Below are 17,046 nucleotides of genomic sequence, written 5' to 3' on the forward strand. Positions count from 1 at the left end.
CTCCACCAGCAATGGAGGAGTGTTCCCTTTTCTCCACATCCTCACCAGGATGTGCTGCCACTTGATCATGGCCATTCTGATAGGAGTAAGAAGGAATCTCAGGTTCTGATTTGCAGTTCCTTGATGACTAAGGACGTTGGGTATTTACGTGTTCCTCAGCCGTTCAATATGATATTCCTCTGTTCTCTTTAGCTCTGTATCCCACTTTTTAATTGCACTATTTCGCTTGTTGGCCCACTCATTGATCAATTTCCCCTGGTGGAGTGGGTGACCTTGTCAGGCCACAGAGGAAGAGGATGCAGGCAGTCCAGATGAGACTTGATAGGCTGGGGTTGGATGGTAAGGGAGCAGGGCTCCCCCTTTCTGAGGACTAGGGGAGGGGGGAGGGGGAAGAGGGAGAGAGGGTGGGAAGAGGCTACAATCAGGAAGTAAAGTGAACAAATTAAAAAAAACCAGACAAACAAAGAAGTTATTTGTCTTGGCATTATGGTAGGACTGTCATCCCATTAACATAAAATGAATTCAGAAGTAAAAACATAACAAAAATAAGCTATTTCTTGAAACATAATTTTTCTCTGCTTTAGTAACTGAGGGCCTGAGGATGTGGCTCAGCGATAGAGTAGTGCTTGGCACGCACGCAGTCTTGGGCTCCCCATCTTAGCACTGCACACGGGGTGATCGAATGAGTGAGTAAACAGCTTGGAAGCTGGAGGAAGGTGCTTAGTCCTTTCTGAATCTACTTTTTTTGGGAAACTTGTTTTTAGAAACTGCTTAGTGCCAACAGATCCAGGCACATAATTGTAACACAGTGTAGACAATGGGGAAAGCCTTTCACATCACACCACAGTGTAAAGGAGGTGTATTATGTCTTGAGAATTACAGCATACTGAACTTTTCATATTGTTTATGTAATGTTGGTATTCATCCATACTAAACTGTGTGTGTGTGTGTGTGTGTCTGTGTCTGTGTCTGTGTATCTGTGTGTCTGTCTGAAGAGGACCACTTGCTTCTGTTGGGTTTCTTCGATGCATGAAGATGTCAGAGATTGAACACCAGCCATCAGGCTTGGCAGGAAGCACTAACAGCTACTTCCCACAAAACACATTACAGGCCATCCTTAGCATCTTTTGTGTTTGCTGAGCAGAGAATTAACGCCAGAGTATTAAGATGACTACTACTGAATGTAGTATAGACAGGAGTCAGAAGTGAAGGTCAGAAAAGCTACATGAGAGCAGTAGTTGGTGTTTCTGCATCCTTCAGGTATTGCCTTAATGTAATGTGGTTTTCTTTTTTGTCTCTTAGGCAAATGACCATGGAAACAGTTGAATCACAGCAGGATGGAAGTGTAACACATTCTGTGGCAGAGCACAGCTCTGTTCATATGCAGAGTGGCCAAATTTCTGTTCCTACTCTAGCTCAGGTAGGTCATAGGCAGGTACTGATGGAAGTTAAAATAGCTGGAAATGAGAATTGTGTGAAGATTTTTTTCATTTATCCTAAATACAGCCCATATTTATTGATTTGATTTTGATGAGAAGACTTTTCTATTGTAATATGTGTTTGGTAGTACCCGTTGATCCCCACTTCCACCAGCACTATGGGAAGGAAAGACAAAAAAAAAAAAAAAAAAAAAAAAAAAATCCTTTGTAGCATGTAAATTCCAAGTTATTCCTTGACTGGTGAGCTAATTCCAAATATATACAGTTCTAATATGATAGTTTTTAAAGTTAGTGGAATTTCTATTTGCCCATTCCTATCAGTAGGTGTTGAATTTTTTGTTAGTTTCTTTGAGAATTTTGTACACCATATTTTGATCACATTTACCCCCCTCTTCCAACTCTTGTCAGTTCCAAATCCCCTTTTCCCTACCTTCCCAAATTTGTGTCCTCTTTATATAATTTTGTTTTTCTTTTTGAGACTAGATCTCATTGTGTAATCCTGGCTGGCCTGGAACCCACAGAGATCCACTTGCCTCTGCCTCCTGAGTGCTGAGATTAAAGTGAGCACCACCTCACCTGGCCATTCCCACAGTCTCTGCACCTTGACCAGTTGTGGGTCTCTGTTAATTCCTCCCCCCCCCCCCCCCCCCGTCATCCTTCCTCCTCCTCTTCCTCCTTTTCTTCTTTTTTGGTTTTTCAAGACAGGATCTCTCTGTGTAGCTCTGGCTGTCCTGGATTCACTTTGTAGACCTGGCTGGCCTCGAACTCACAGGGGTCCACCTGCCTCTGCCTCCTGAGTGCTGGGATTAAAGGCGTGTACCACCACACCCGGCTAATTTCCATCTAATTTGCAAATAGAAATAGAAGCTTGAGTGGGTTGAGAGCTGTATTAATCTCTGGGTATAATGATAGGTCACTAGGAGGCAGCTAAATACTATGTCCATTTAGCAGCAGAATGGTAGTAGGTTCATCTCTAGGTACGATGATTGGTATAGCACAGCATTTTGGCCTGACAAAGGTACTAGGTTTGGTTTCATCTTACTCAGCAGGCCTTAGATTTAACCAGAAAGTGGATGGTTGTTTATATGATGTGAACAGCACATCTTGTCAGGCCAATCATTATTGTAACTTGCATGGTTCACAGGTAGCTAAGACTGATCATTATTTCTCTCCTCAAGTAGCATGAATAGCGCTTTGCAGCATTATGGAAGCTAGCCAGGAGGGATAAAGCTTTCAGGTCTCTACTGGATTGATATCTTCATGTTCTATCACGCTAGTGTGGCATTTTTAGCAATACAGCCTTACTGCCAAGTTTTCGTGGCATGTGTAATCCGTAATATGTAAGGGTCTATAGGATCCTGCTGCTCACCAACTCCAGAAGAGTTAATCCATTCTTAGTACTGGAGTTATTTTAGTCACACTGTTCTATTGTCCTGAAAAGAGACCATGACCAAAGAAACTTAGAATAGCAAGTATTTAACTGGGAGTTTGCTTTCAGTTGTAGAGGGTTACTGCATGATCATCATGGTAGGAGCATGGGGGCAGGCTGGCAAGCGTGCTGCTGCAGCTGCAGCTGAGTGCTTTATATCCTGATCTGTAGGCAGCAGACGGAGAATGAAATTGCCTTGGTGTGGGCTTTTGAAGCCTGAGCGGTCACCTCCAGCGACACACCTCCTCCAACACGGCCATACCTCCTCTAACACGGCCACGCCTCCTCCAACATGGCCACACCTCCTCTAACACGGCCACACCTCCTAATCTAGCTGGAACTTGTGCAGGGCCTAAAAATGTGGTGGACTAAAGTCTCATGAAATAATACAACTTATTCAAAGCATCAGATAATTTATACTCTAAGGGTTAAAAAGAGTTACCCAAGCCAGGCGTGGTGCCACATGCTTTTTTTTTTTTTTTTTTTTTTTGGCACATGCTTTTAATCCCAGCACTTGGGAAGCAAAGGCAGGTAGATCTCTGTGCATTCGAGGCCACCTGGTCTACAAAGACGGTTCCAGGACAGCCAGGGCTAGACAGAGAAACCCTGTCCCAAAAAATCAAACCAACCAAACAAACAAACAAAAAAAGAGTCACTTGAGTAAAATGTACAATCATAAGGACAAGCTGCATATGAAAAAATGTTTTCCATAGAAGCATATAAACAAATAATAGCTTTCTGTACTGAGTAATCTGAAGTGAACTCACTCCTATCCACTCCACCTGAGAGGAAAGTTCATTCCAAGAACAATCCATGTTAGGGAGAAACATAGATTACAAGACTCTTGCCTTATTTACTTAGAGTTTTCTCACAAGCTCTCAGAAATCTCCTCACACAGCTTTGCTCAAAGCCCGTGTTCTGACCTTGCTAAACAGTCCATCAACTGGGAACCAGACATTCAAGTATGTGGGTCTGTGGATGCCGTTCTCATTCGCCCCGTGCTGGGACATCATCTACGAAAAAGAGAGCATCTCATTCTGTATCTCAGGCTGACCTGCAACTCATAATGTAATTAGTGCAGGCTAGCCTCAAACTCAAGGTCATGCTTCCGCCTCAGTCTCCCAAGTGTTAGCATTCCAAGCATCAGCTACCATATCTGGCTTCAATTAGGTCTTAAACTTTGAAATAGTTTCATTCTGAGAATGATAATAACAATTAATGCCCATTTGATTAGCTCCCAGGTACCTATATAAATGCATAATAAAAGAAATATATGAATTTATTGATTTAGCAAATTCTTAAGAAAATTAACAAATTCTTAAGAAAATTGACAAACTAAATGTTTAAAAGAATGCCTACTGAATCTTGGCATATTTCTAGCCACACAGGTTCATGGCTTCTGGTTTTAAATAAAGCTTTTGGAGTGGTATACTAGTTACTTTTCTGTTGCTATCATAAAACACTATGACCAAGATAACTTAAGGAAGAAAGTTTATTTTGGGCTTTTGGTTTCAGAGGGCTAGGAGTCCATGGTGGCACAGTGGAGGAATGATAGCAAGCAGCAGGCCTGCAGCCGCAGCAAGGTGTAAGGCTTCACACCTGCAACAAGGCACAAAGCAGAGAGAGTGAGCTGGAAATGGCAGGAGTCTTGAAACTCGCAGAGCCTGCCTCTAGTGATGTACTTCCTCCAACAAGGCCACCTCCTAAACATACCCAATTAGTGACATCAGTGGGGGCTCAGGGTTCAAGTACATGAACTTATGGGGAGCATTTTCTTTCAAACGAGTAATGAGGTTATATAGGCATCTCAGTAATGCAAGTATATATGAAGTGCTGTCGCATGTTGCATATAATACAAAAAGTATAAGGCGTATAGCGGAGGGAGTAGCCAGCTGACAAGGCACTCCTTATGTGACTTTTCATTTGAGGTGGGCACAAGGGCTAGAGTTTTTAGGTGGGGTCGGCAGGGCGGGCGGTGTATTCTGGGTGGAGAGAAGAATGTGTGCAAAAGCAGAGTCGGCATTTGCGAAACGAGAGACGAGCAGCGATTAGGGGGAGTCAACTGTCTAGTCTGAGTAGGACTGGTAAGAGTGAGCAGAAGGTTGCAGATAGTTGAAACTTTAAAATATCCTGTACTCTAAATATACTTGAAATATATTCAGATGCCCACTGTGTTTAGAATACTAGTAGCCCTGTGGAGATGGATTTGGAAGTCAGTGAGTCAATAGGGAGGCCATCATTGGAATTCTGGTGGAGCCATGGTGATGTGGAATACAAGAGCTACTACGATTTTTCAGAATTAAAAAAGTGTGTGTGAGTGTGTGTGCGTGTGTGTGCGTGTGTGTGTGTGTGTGTGTGTGTGTGTGTGTGTATGTGTGTGAATGAGCATGCACATGTGTCTACAAGTACCGATGGAGGCCAGAAGAAATTATTGGGTCCTCTGGACTGGTGTTACAGGCAGTTGTGAGCTGCCCAGTGTGGATACTGGGAATTAAACTTGGGTTCTCATCAAGAGTAGCAAACAAAATTTCAGATTAGTCTTTAGCCCCCCCCCAGAATCTTTAAATAAAATAGTTGTTTATTTTTTTAGTTTGTGTATGCTGGCACACATAGGGGTGGCAACTTTACCTAGCAGGTAAAGATACATGTCATCAAACCTGTTTGATTCCTAGGACCCACGTTGATAGAAGGAAAAATACTGATGCCTGAAAGTTGTCTTCTTGGGCTGGAGAGATGGATCAGTGGTTAAGAGCACTGGCTGCTCTTCCAGAGGACCCGAGTTCCATTCCCAGCAACCACATGGCAGCTCATAATGTCTGTAACTCTAAGATCTGATACTCTTACACAGACATACATGCAGGCAAACGCATTAAAAAAAAAGTTGTCCTCTTAATCTCTCTTCCATGTGTCCTGTGGGACTAAGTACTCCCACAAATACATACAAATAAGCGATAAGTACATAAGTTAGCAGGAAATTAGTAAGCAAATGAAAAAAGAATAGCATAAAACTGCCTATATCATAACATCCAGAGATATTATCATTTTGAAATTTTTTTGCATATTCTTTCGTTATTTACTTTTTGTCTTTGAGAATAGAATGAAAAGCATATTTTTCTACTTGCGGTGTTTATGTTTTGCTTTTTTTGTTTATTTATTTGTTTTTGTTTTTCGAGACAGGGTTTATGTGATAGCCCTGGCTGTCCTGGAACTCTCTTTGCATACCAGGCTGGCCTCACAGTGATCTCCTGCCTCTCCCTCCTGAGTGCTGGGCCTAAAGACATATGCTACCATGCCTGACTTTGTGTTGCTTTGTTTTTATACTATAATTTCTAGCTTCAAATTCTGCCATTTGCTCAAGTCCCAGTTGAAGGCAAACCTTCCTTTTGCTTCTACTTGCTTCTCTTTAGGTTCTGCTCACTAACTTCTGCTCGTGTCGTTTCCCCAGAAACACATGGCCTAGCACAGTCAGCACACTAGGTCCCTTCACATTGTCTTTGGCCCCTTCATTTTCAGTTGATGATGTGAAGTTTCTAAGGGACCTTTAGGCTGGTAAACTCCAGATTTGTAAGCCTCAGTCACAAATTGCAAAACAGTTCATCACTAAGATGCTCCAAAAGCAACTGATTTATGCACTTTGGGACTTTACTCTAGTGGCCAGGAAGTAGTGTTTTGTGCTGTCGGGAGTTTCATCATATATCTGTCATCTATTTATTGTGCACATGTGTGTATGTGTGACCATCCATGTGTCCTTGTCAATGTGTGTGTCATGGCACTCATGTGGAGGTTAGAGGAAAACTTGGAGTCAGTTTTCTCCTTTTGAGAATAAAAGTCTAATTGTCCAGGTTGGCAGCTGGCACCTTTATTCCCTGAGACATGGCTATGGCACCCTAAATGGGTTTTAGAAGGGGTAGAGAATAGATGAGCAGAAAGGAGAAGAAACTAAAAATATAGATTGGTTAAGATGTCTCTTAAGAGCATAGAAAGGAGAATAAAGACTTGGGAGATGGCTGAGTCAGGGAACTGGAAAAGGCTATGGTTTATGGTAGTTCTTTTAGAATAGCAAATATCAAGTACTGGATATTTTAACATTCCATATGGCAAGCTTATGAATTTTGTTGTTTCCTTATTTTCTGTGTTTGATCACAAATGGAGCCCTTTCTGCTGTTCTTCTGTGACACCATAATGGTAAGGATGCTCAGGACCATCCTTACTAGGCTCTGCTGCAAAGTTATGGACTCGTTTCTAAATGTGATGAGAAAGCCTGGCTATTTGGGGAAGGAGAACTTCGAAAAATTTTTATTTTATGTGCATTGGTGTTTTGCCTGCATGTATATCTGTATGAGGGTGTCAGATCTTGGAGTTACAGACAGTTATGAGCTGCATGTGGGTGTTGGGATCTGGGTCCTCTGGAAGAGCAGTCAGTGCTCTTAAACTCTGAGCCATGCCTGCAGGCCCTACACTGGCAAATTTGGAATCACCAATGATTATAGAGCCGATCATTGTGGCTCTCCCAGGCAGGTTAAACAAGCATGGAATGATTAGCCCTAGATTTGATGTGCCACTTAAAGAGCTGCAAAAATGGCAGAATAAACCACTCTCACCTAGTTAGCTTGGTTTCATTGTATGACAGTCTCAGCTAGGATTATGGACCATGAAAAAGTAAGACAAGAATACATATGTGGAGGGAATTCTGGGATTGATTTGGGGGCGCTGTAAAGCATATATGTAAATAAAATGTCTCAGTGGATTCTATGAAAACAAAACCATGGATCCTGGTGTAGTGGCACACACCTGCTATCCCAGCCCCTGGCAGGACTTGGGAGGCTGAGACAGAGGTTCAGAACTTCTAGACCAGCCTAGACTATGTAGAAGACCTTGTCTCAAAAGATAAAATAAACTGTAGTTTTTATCTTTCATATCCTAATAATGTGAAGAAATGAAAAAGTAGTATGAGGTAACTCCTGAAGTACTTAGTTACTTAATGACCATCCTCTGTGCTTTCCATGGCAATTTGAAGAATCACACTATTCTTAGCTAAAATGTTATGAGTAGGATTAGTCATTTGTGTTCTTGTAAGTATCTCAAGCTCTCATATCTGAGTATTTGTTATCATTATACAAAATCGCATGTGGATTAAAAAGTCAGGCTGAAATATCTTTAAGTCCTGTGATATGTGTCTACTGGGGCTAATTATTCTTGGTTCCTGTTAGTACAGTAAACGTACTGGTAACTTGCTTTATTTAGGATGGTAAACTCTGTAAGTTAGACTTAAGTTCAGCTTTGTATGAAGAGTATTTAATTTTCTTGTGCATATGACCAGATTTTCAATAAATTGTGTGGGATTAGAAGTTATGACCAAAATACTTAGTGGTTTGACTTTTTGTGTGTGATGCAATTTGTATTAGTATCTGTGGTACCCCTGACCTTTCCAGAGCTTCTGTTAGTTGAGTATCCTGAAGATCATATCTTTAAAAGTCTGAAAATTGTTGATCTTGGTCTTTGCCTAAAGGTTGTACAGATGAATGGAGGGAAGGAAGGGTCCCACCAGGCAAAGTCTGGAGTTTTATGTTTCTCTGCTTTATATACCTTTCCAGTTACATGTGGCACCATTTTCATCTCTGCTTACAGGGTCAATTATAGGGTAGCTACAAGTAGTGTTCTATGCCTGTAGTTCCTAGTACTTGGGAATAGAGTCGGGAGGATTAGGACTCCCAAGACCAGGCTCTCTTACACAGTGATTTCAGAGTCATCCCAGGCCACATGAGAGTCTCTCCTCAGGAAACAAACGCTGGGCCAGCAAGATAGCTTAGGAGGTCGAGAGTCCCCCGGCCAAGCCTGACAACATGACTTCCATCCTCAAGACCGACAGGTTAGAAGAGAACTGCTCCTACAGGTTGCCCTCTGACCTCCACATACGTGCTGTGACACATGCATGCCCACATGCATACACAAACATAATTTACTTATTTTATGTTATTTATTGAAGCTGTTATCTTAAGTTTAAGCTCTGATAAGACTAAGACCCAACCCAGCCCTGAAAAACTCCTTTTAATAATTTAGAGGACCTATTTTAAATAACCCAAGAAGAAACTCTTTTCAAAACACAGAATGCTGAAAGACAAAAATGCTATATTTCTAAATAGTTTTAGCTATATTTACATACTCTGGGACTTGTGACAATCTTCCTGGATCAGCCTGCTATGTGCTAGGTAGGACCAAGGCGTGAGCCATCATGCTCCGGTATTTGTAACCATTTAATGTTTTGTTTAGTGGTGTGTGTGTGTGTGTGCGCGCGCGTGCGTAGATATATGCTCACCTGCATGCACATGGCATCCAGAGAAGGACTGCACTGGTTGGTTACAGGTACTTCCGGGCCACATTTGGATTGTCACATGGGTACTAGAGGCCTACCCTCAGGTCCTCATCCTCGCACAGCAAGTATTCTTACTCACTAAGCCATCTCTTCTACCTAGTTCTAGCCATTTTAAAGTAAACAGTTGTAAAACTGAACTTTTCCATCTTGGAAACCTGAAACCGTACCCATAAATAGTTCTTTCTTTCTTTTGGTTCCTATAACCATTCTACTCTACTTTCTGTTTTCATGAAATTTAACCAGCTGCATAGAATTGTCTAGTATTTATCTTTTTTGTGACTGGCTTATTTCATATTTTAAAATTTATTTATTTTTATTTTAGGTGCATTAGTGTTTTGCCTGCATGTATGTCTGTATGAGGGTGTCAGATCTTCGAATTACAGACAGTTGTGAGCTGCCATGTGGGTGCTGGGAATTGAACTTGGGTCCTTTGGAAGAGCAGTCAGTGCCTCAACCGCTGAGCCATCTCTATAGCCCCAGGTTATTTTGTTTGTCATGATTTCCTCTAGGCTCATTCATGTAGCTTGTGATGTTTTATTTTTTTATTTTATTTTATTTTTTTTTTAAAGATTTGTTTATTTATTATGTATACAGTGCATATTAGGTCACATTATAGATGGTTGTGAACCACCATGTGGTTGCTGGGAATTGAACTCAGAACCTCTGGAAGGGCAGTCTGTGTTCTGAACCGCTGAGCCATCTCTCCAGCCCGTGATGTTTTATTTTTAAGGCAGTATATAATATTCTATTGTATATCTTTGTTTTATTTTGTTATTACTGTTTTTGTCGGTTTTGCTTTGTTTGTTTGTTGATACAAGGTTTCTCTGTGTAACCCAGCTGTCCTGGAATTCACTTTGTATAACAGGCTGACCTCGAGCTCACAAAGATCTGCCTGCTTCTGGCTCCCAAGTGCTGGCTCCCATGTACCACCATGGCCAGCTCAGTACCACTTTTTAAAGTTTCACAAACTTATTTTTGATAGCAACCAAGAGGCACACAGAAAGGAAGGAAGGGCACTTATGATCACCTTTACCTCTGTGGATGTATATGAGTGTTTTGCCTATTTGTATGTCTGTGCACTACATTTATGCAGTGCCTGTGGAAACCAGAAGACGGTGTGGGAGCCAGGGAACTGGAGGTAGAGATGGTTGTTAGCCACCACATGTATTCTGGGAAGCAAATCTGTTTCTGGAAGAGGAGTGCATGCTATTGACCTCTGAGACATATCTCCACCCCCAGAAGGTTCTGTTTTGAAATTGTTTTTGTAGTACTTTAGAATAATGTCAAGCAATTGGTAGAATAAAATGAATTGGAATATTTGAAATTGAAATTTGACTGTATCCTAGATACTCCTGTAAACAGTTGCTGTGAGTTGAGTGAAGTGACACAGGCCTGTAATCTACTTGGAAGACAGAGGTAGGAAGATTGCCATGGGTTCAAAACCTGTCTACATTTCTAGTTCTAATCCAATCTTGGCTGGAGTGATACCCACTTCCTCCCAGCAAAGGAAAACAAAACAACCAACCACTAAAGCCCTACTAGTTGTCGAGGTACATGCTTTAATCCCAGGTCACTATTTACAATTACATTAAAATAGAGCTAGAGATACATAGCTCACTGGTAGCGCACTTACCTAGCAAGTGGGACCCCTTGGGCTCCATCCCTAGCACCTGGGAGAGGCATTGTCTAAAATGTTCAACCCCTAGTACCACAAAAATCTTAAAAAGACAAAGACCAAATGAGAAAAAAATTCTATATTTTCATTTTGATTTTGTTTTTTATTAGCATCATTAAATGAGTTCTTAAAAGCATTGAAATGAGATATTTTGCATCTTTATTCGTGTTCAATTTGTTTGATTTTAAGATTTTATTTATTTATTGTATGACTGCTCTATTTGCATGTATACCTGCACACCAGAAGAGGGCATTAGATCACATTATATATGGTTGTGAACCACCATCTGATATCTGGGAATTGAACTCAGGACCTCTGGAAGAGCAGACAGTGCTCTTAACTGCTGAGTGATCTCTCCAGCCCTGTTTGTTTGGTTTTTGAGACAGGATTTCTCTGTCTAGCCTTGGCTGTCCTGTAACTCACTCTGTAGACCAGGATGCCCTTGAACTCACAGAGATCTGCCTACCTTTGCCTCCTGAGTGCTGGGATTAAAGGTGTGTGCCACCACTGCCTGGCCTCAAGTGTTCAGTTTATAATGTTCTGTTTTTGTGTTTTCAGCTTCTAATTATTTGAGATATTTGCTAAATACTATTTTCCCACAAGATCCATAGAAATGGAGGTAGTCTTCAACAAGTTTCTTAGATCACTGAAAGGAATTTTCATTCTGATCCTTGACACTAATCTAGGTGACACTGAGATTTGATCTCTTAGGCAGTAGAGTGGACAGAGTCAGGGCTCTGCTATATTGTGAATTCACATCTCTTTAATCCTTTATTAGCTGTCCTAAATGCAGGCCCATGTCTGTGATGTTCTTAGCTGTATTGTGACATCATAAACCCCACCATGAGGGAACCTAGCTACGCACTGGAGCTGATCTACTAGGTGCTGATCGCATGCTGTGCTACAACACTGTGAGGTTTCCCCAGTATAAGTGTAATTGTTAGAACTTGTTTTTAAAGTTCCAAATCCAAGTGAGGCTATCAACCGCATCACCGTAGCCTGTTTCTTCAGATTATCTCCTGTCTGTGGTGGGGTCTCAGTGGATGTGGTGGCACCAGCATAACCTATGCTTCAGGCATCCTATAGAAGAAGATTATTCTTCAGGGGATCTGGATAAAAAGGTAAATTCCTATCTGCTGTGAGTTCATTCTTTATATTTTTAAAGCCTCAGAAAAAGTCTCAGGTATAAAGTATAATAATGCACACTGCCTTTATGTTTTCAGCTTGCTTTTGAGAAGGATGCTATTTGATTTTTGGAATGCGGTATGTACACTCCTAGCTCTCTCCATGGCCTTTGCCTTCTTTTCAGCTAGGCTCTTTCTGCTGATGTCCCTCCCCTTTGACACTGGATCACCTCTTTCCATGCTCCTCTGCTGTATCACTTTCTAATTCCTTGCCTTGATTTTTCTTTGAAGAATTGAGCACTATCCAAAATATTTGTTTCACCAATTGTCTTTTTTTCTTTCTCATTTGGGATGGCAGGGACGTGCATGCCTTCTGCTTTATCCCCACTGGCCTATGAAATCCTCAGCAAGTATACAGAAAGTACTCTTAGTTAATACAAGAGTTCGTTAAAAAATATGATGCACTCGTGTGAATTTCTTGGTTATAAAATTCTTTTTAGGGCCTTGGAGACATGGGTCAGGGGTAAAGGTGCTTGTCACCAAGCCTCACAACCTGAGTTTGATTTCCAGACCCATGTGGTAGAAGGAGAGAACCAGCTCCTGCAAAATGTCCTCTGGTCTCTATGTGTGTACTTGCCTTCACATAAATATATGTAATAAAATATAATATTTAAAACATTGTTTTAGGACAGCCTGAGAGTTAAAAGTGCTTGTTATTGCCCTCTATTCCCAACTACTTGTCTTTATTTTCTCTTTGCTGTTTTTTCCCCATTGCACTTAGGAAGGCTTCTCAGATCACAGCGTGCTTGTATATCTGTTAACTTCTACTTCTTGCAGAGGTTGTTTCCAGCACCCACATGATAACAAACAAATAAACAAAAAAAAACCAAAGAAACGCAACTCTGCAACCCCAGTTCCTCCTCCTGACCTGTAGGTGCCCTGCACACATGTGAAGCACATCCCTAGGTGCAGGCAGGACACTCGTACATAAAATAATCTAGTCACAGGGGAACATGCCTGTAATCTCAGTACTCAGGAGGCTGAGGTAGAAGAATTGAAAAGTTGAGGACTTCAAGTTCATAGTAAGTTCCTGTCTCACAAACACAGAAGGAACAAACAGAAAGAACAATAGCCTTAGTATTCTAAGGCTATAAGAGAGATTGCTCTGTTTCTATCTGCATATTTTAGTTCGAGTGCACTTTATTGTCTTCCTATAAGAAGTTTTATTTTTGTCTTTTGATGTAACATTTATTTGATGATTTATATTTGAGACATGGTCTCTTTATGCAGTCCAGGCTGGCTTTATACGTCCAGTATCCTGCATCTGCCTCCTTAATGCTGTGATTAAGGGGTATGCTGACATGCCTAGTTTACTAATTCCCCAGTGTTTTCAAAGCTTCTTTAGAACCCTTTGCATGCTGTAAGAAAGCGCACACATACACTCCGTGGTATTATTCAAATATACATCCAACCATGATTCAATGATGTGTGCTTTAGTCTTCACAAGTTTATGTGCTTTCTATAGTTTCTCTTGCTGCTGATAACCAGCTTGGTTCCATTGTAGTCAGGTGTAATTCGGGGTGTTATTACACCTTATTATAATTTTTAGCTTCTGCCACCCACATAGTGGCTTACGGCCATCTGTGTCCTCTTCTGACCTCCATGAGTAACAAGCGCACACATAGCACTTATGCATATTTTGTGGAGACTTGCTTTGTGTCCTGATATGGGATCCGTTTTGAGAAAGTTTGATGGGCTTCTGAGAAGAATGTGCACTCTATAGAGTGTGGGTGGGATGCTCTGTAGCTATTTACTGTATCTGATTGACTCATGACATTGTTTCACTCCAGTGTTTTCTGATTAGGTTTTGTCAGGGTGACCTGTTTACCAGTCATGTCACTGTGATGAAGTTAGTCTGTGGCTTTAGGCAGAACAGTATTTTTTAAAAAATTTTGTATGAAAGTAAGTGCGCCTGTGTTTGGTGGACTGTTCTTTTAATGGCTATGACATGACTATGCTAGTTTTAGTTTGAAGTTTCTTTAGTTAGACATTAAAATTGCTATGTTTGCTTGGAATACCATTTTCCATTCTTGTCTATCATTGAGGATGAGGTTTGTTTCTTGGAAGCAGCAAAAAGATAGGTCCTGCTTTCTAATCCAGTCTGATAGTCTGTGTCTATTTATTGGGGGAGTTGAGACCACTAATACTGAGTTATCATTGAGAGATATTTATTAGCTACTTTCTTATTGTTTTTATGTTGTTTTCTTAGCTTTCTCTTGAGTAACAATTTTGGAATTCTTTATTACCTGTGACCTCCTCCTGGGTGTGTTTATCTTTTTTTCCCCCCAGACTGAAGTATTATTCTAATAATCTCAGTAGAGCTGGCTTATGGTGATAAATTCATTTAATCTGTTTTTATCATGGAAAGAATTTTGTTTTCCCTTAAATTGTAGTAGATAGTTTGCTTTGGTATAATAATGCATGTTCTGATAAGTTTGTTCTTTCAGAATTTGGAATACATTGCATAGCCAGATGTTTATGTTGAATAATCAGGTATTCTAGTGGTGGGCCTGCCTTTATAAGAGTGATGACCTTCTGTCTTACAGACTTTGATCTTTTTACTTTGTGTCTGTGTTTGTTGTTGTTGTTTTGGTTTTTGTTTTTTGAGACAGGATTTCTCTGTGTAGCCTTGGCTGTCCTGGATTTAATTTGGAGACCAGGCTGGCCTGGAACTCACAGAGATCTGCCTGTCTCTGCCTCCTGAGTGTTGGTATTACAAGATTTAATGCCTTAATTATAATATGTTGTGGGGAGTTTCTTTTCTGGCCCCCATCCATTTGGAGTTTTGCAGGCCTCTTGTACTTGGATGAGTATTTCTTTTTTTAGGTTTGTGAAACTTTCTTCTGTGATTTTTGTTTTGTTTTGAGCCCAAGTCTCACCATGTAGCACTAACTGGCCTGGAACTTACTGTGGACCAGGCTGGCTTAGAGCTCACAAACATCTATCTGCTTCTGTCTCCTGAATGTTGGTATTCAAAATGTGTGCTATGATGCCCAGCCCATCTGTGTTTTATTATTATTATTATTTAGTATGTATACAGAGCTTTGTCTGCATGTCAGAAGAGGGCATCAGATCACACTATAAATGGCTGTGAGCCACCATGTGGTTGCTGGGAATTGAACTCAGGACCTCTGGAAGAGCAGTCAGTGCTCTTAACCTCTGAGCCATCGCACCAGCCCCCCTCTGTGTTTTTATTGAAAATATATTCTATATCTTCAGTGTGGTAGTGTCCTTTTATTCCCATAATCAACAGGTTAGATTATTTTCATGGTGTCCTACTTTCTCTTCATATTTCAAAATTTCTCAATTGGCCTTTCTATTCTTCTACCTTGTCCTCCAAGCCCAGAGCCTCTGTTTTCCCATGGTCCATTCCATTGATAAGTCTGTCCACTGAGATTTATACTTGGCTTATTGAGTTTTGAATTTCCAGCATTTCAGTTTTTCATTGTTTTTTTGTTTGTTTTTTTGTTTTTCGGTAAACGGTTTATCTAATAGCCCTGGTTGTTCTGGACTCGCTTTCTAGACCAGGCTGGCCTTGAACTCACAGAACCCTGCCTGCCTCTGCCTCTGCCTCCCGAGTGCTGAGTTAGAGGTGTGTGCCACCACTGCCTGGGTTCATTTTTAAAATTTTATTTTCCCAGTAGTTATGTCTTAGTTAGATTCTGTTTTCACATCTTAGATTGCCTTCTTTACTTCATCTCATTGTTTTTGCTCTCAGAGTATACTTATGCCTTCTATGAGTTATTGGAACATTATTATAATAATTCCTCTGAATTCTCTGAAAGTTCCTCCAGGTCACTTTCCTCAGGTTCCATTATTAGTTTATGTAGTTGTGGGGGATTTATGTCATCTTGGTTTTTGTTTTTATTTCTGCATTGGGACTTGTGCATCTCGAATAGTTTATTGCTTAAGTGAGTTTTTTTCTCCCTCCTTCCCTCCATTTCTTCCTCTCTCCATGTTTTCGTCTCTTCCTCCTTCCATTTCTCCCCCCTCCCTCCTGCCCTCTCTTTCTCCTTGACATCCTTCAGTGAAGGCATTTATAGTGTTCAGGAAAGGACTTAGTAGTACGTCTGAGAGGCCTGCTTTCTTCTGTAGGGCTCGTACAGGAGGAATCTGAGCAATGTAGCAGGGCCCTAAGGAGGAGAAGCTGGGTCTCCTACTTGCTGCAGGAGACCGTGCAGGCAAAGTTGTTGGGCATTGTAGGTGGGCCTGTGGGCACTGTAGGTGGGCCTGTGGGCCTGTGGCAGGAGGATGACTGCACCTGGAGTGTGGTCTCAGAGTGGTGTAGATGGGCCAGAGCATGGGAAGTAGAACAGAATGAAGGAAGCTGTGGGGCCAGGCTCCTGGTGCAAGAGGTTCCTGGGCTGTGCTTCCATGTGAGCCTTTTTTTTTTTTTTTTAAAAGATTTATTTATTTATTATTATGTGTACAGTGCTCTGTCTGCATATACACCTGCACATCAGAAGAGGGCAGCAGATCACAGTATAGATGGCCCTCCATGTTAGCTTTTTTGTTTTTTGTTTTTAGGTTTTTTGAGACAGGGTTTCTGTGTATCCTTGCCTGTCCTGGGCTCACTTTGTAGACAAGCCTCGAACTAATAGAGATGCACCCACCTCTGTCTCCTGAGTATGGGGATTAAAGGTGTGCGCTACTATGCCTGGCCCATGTTCGCTTTTAATGAGTAATAATGATAACATTTAAGATTGTTAACTTAGAGGGCTGGAGAGATAGCTCAGTGCTTAGGAGCACTGTCTGCTCTTTCACAGGTCCTGAGTTCAATTCCCAGCCACCGCATGGTGGCTCATAACCATCTATAATGTGATCTGATGCCTGCTTCTGGCCTGTGGTGTACATGCATGCAGAACACTATATACGTAATAATAAGTGAATAATAAATCTTAAAAAAGATTGTTAACTTTATCAATGCAATTATAAGGTTAATGTTT

The 17,046-nt window shown here is 41.1% G+C and overlaps 1 protein-coding gene across 14 annotated transcripts in view; it reads left to right on the forward strand.

Annotated features, from left to right (window-relative positions):
- Crem (cAMP responsive element modulator) overlaps window positions 1-17,046 on the forward strand; it is a 77,607-nt gene that overhangs the window by 14,785 nt on the left and 45,776 nt on the right. For 10 of the 14 annotated variants that reach the window (XM_051151194.1, XM_051151204.1, XM_051151197.1 and 7 more), the window contains one exon: window positions 1,303-1,420. In XM_051151194.1, the coding sequence (XP_051007151.1) occupies window positions 1,303-1,420 (118 nt within the window). Of the gene's footprint in view, window positions 1-1,302; window positions 1,421-11,927; window positions 12,038-17,046 lie in introns of those variants that run through there. The other 4 variants (XM_051151202.1, XM_051151201.1, XM_051151207.1 and 1 more) reach the window with 3 other exon arrangements.

Source organism: Acomys russatus, chromosome 9, assembly GCF_903995435.1.
Source record: "Acomys russatus chromosome 9, mAcoRus1.1, whole genome shotgun sequence".
Classification (NCBI taxonomy): Eukaryota; Metazoa; Chordata; class Mammalia; order Rodentia; family Muridae; genus Acomys; species Acomys russatus.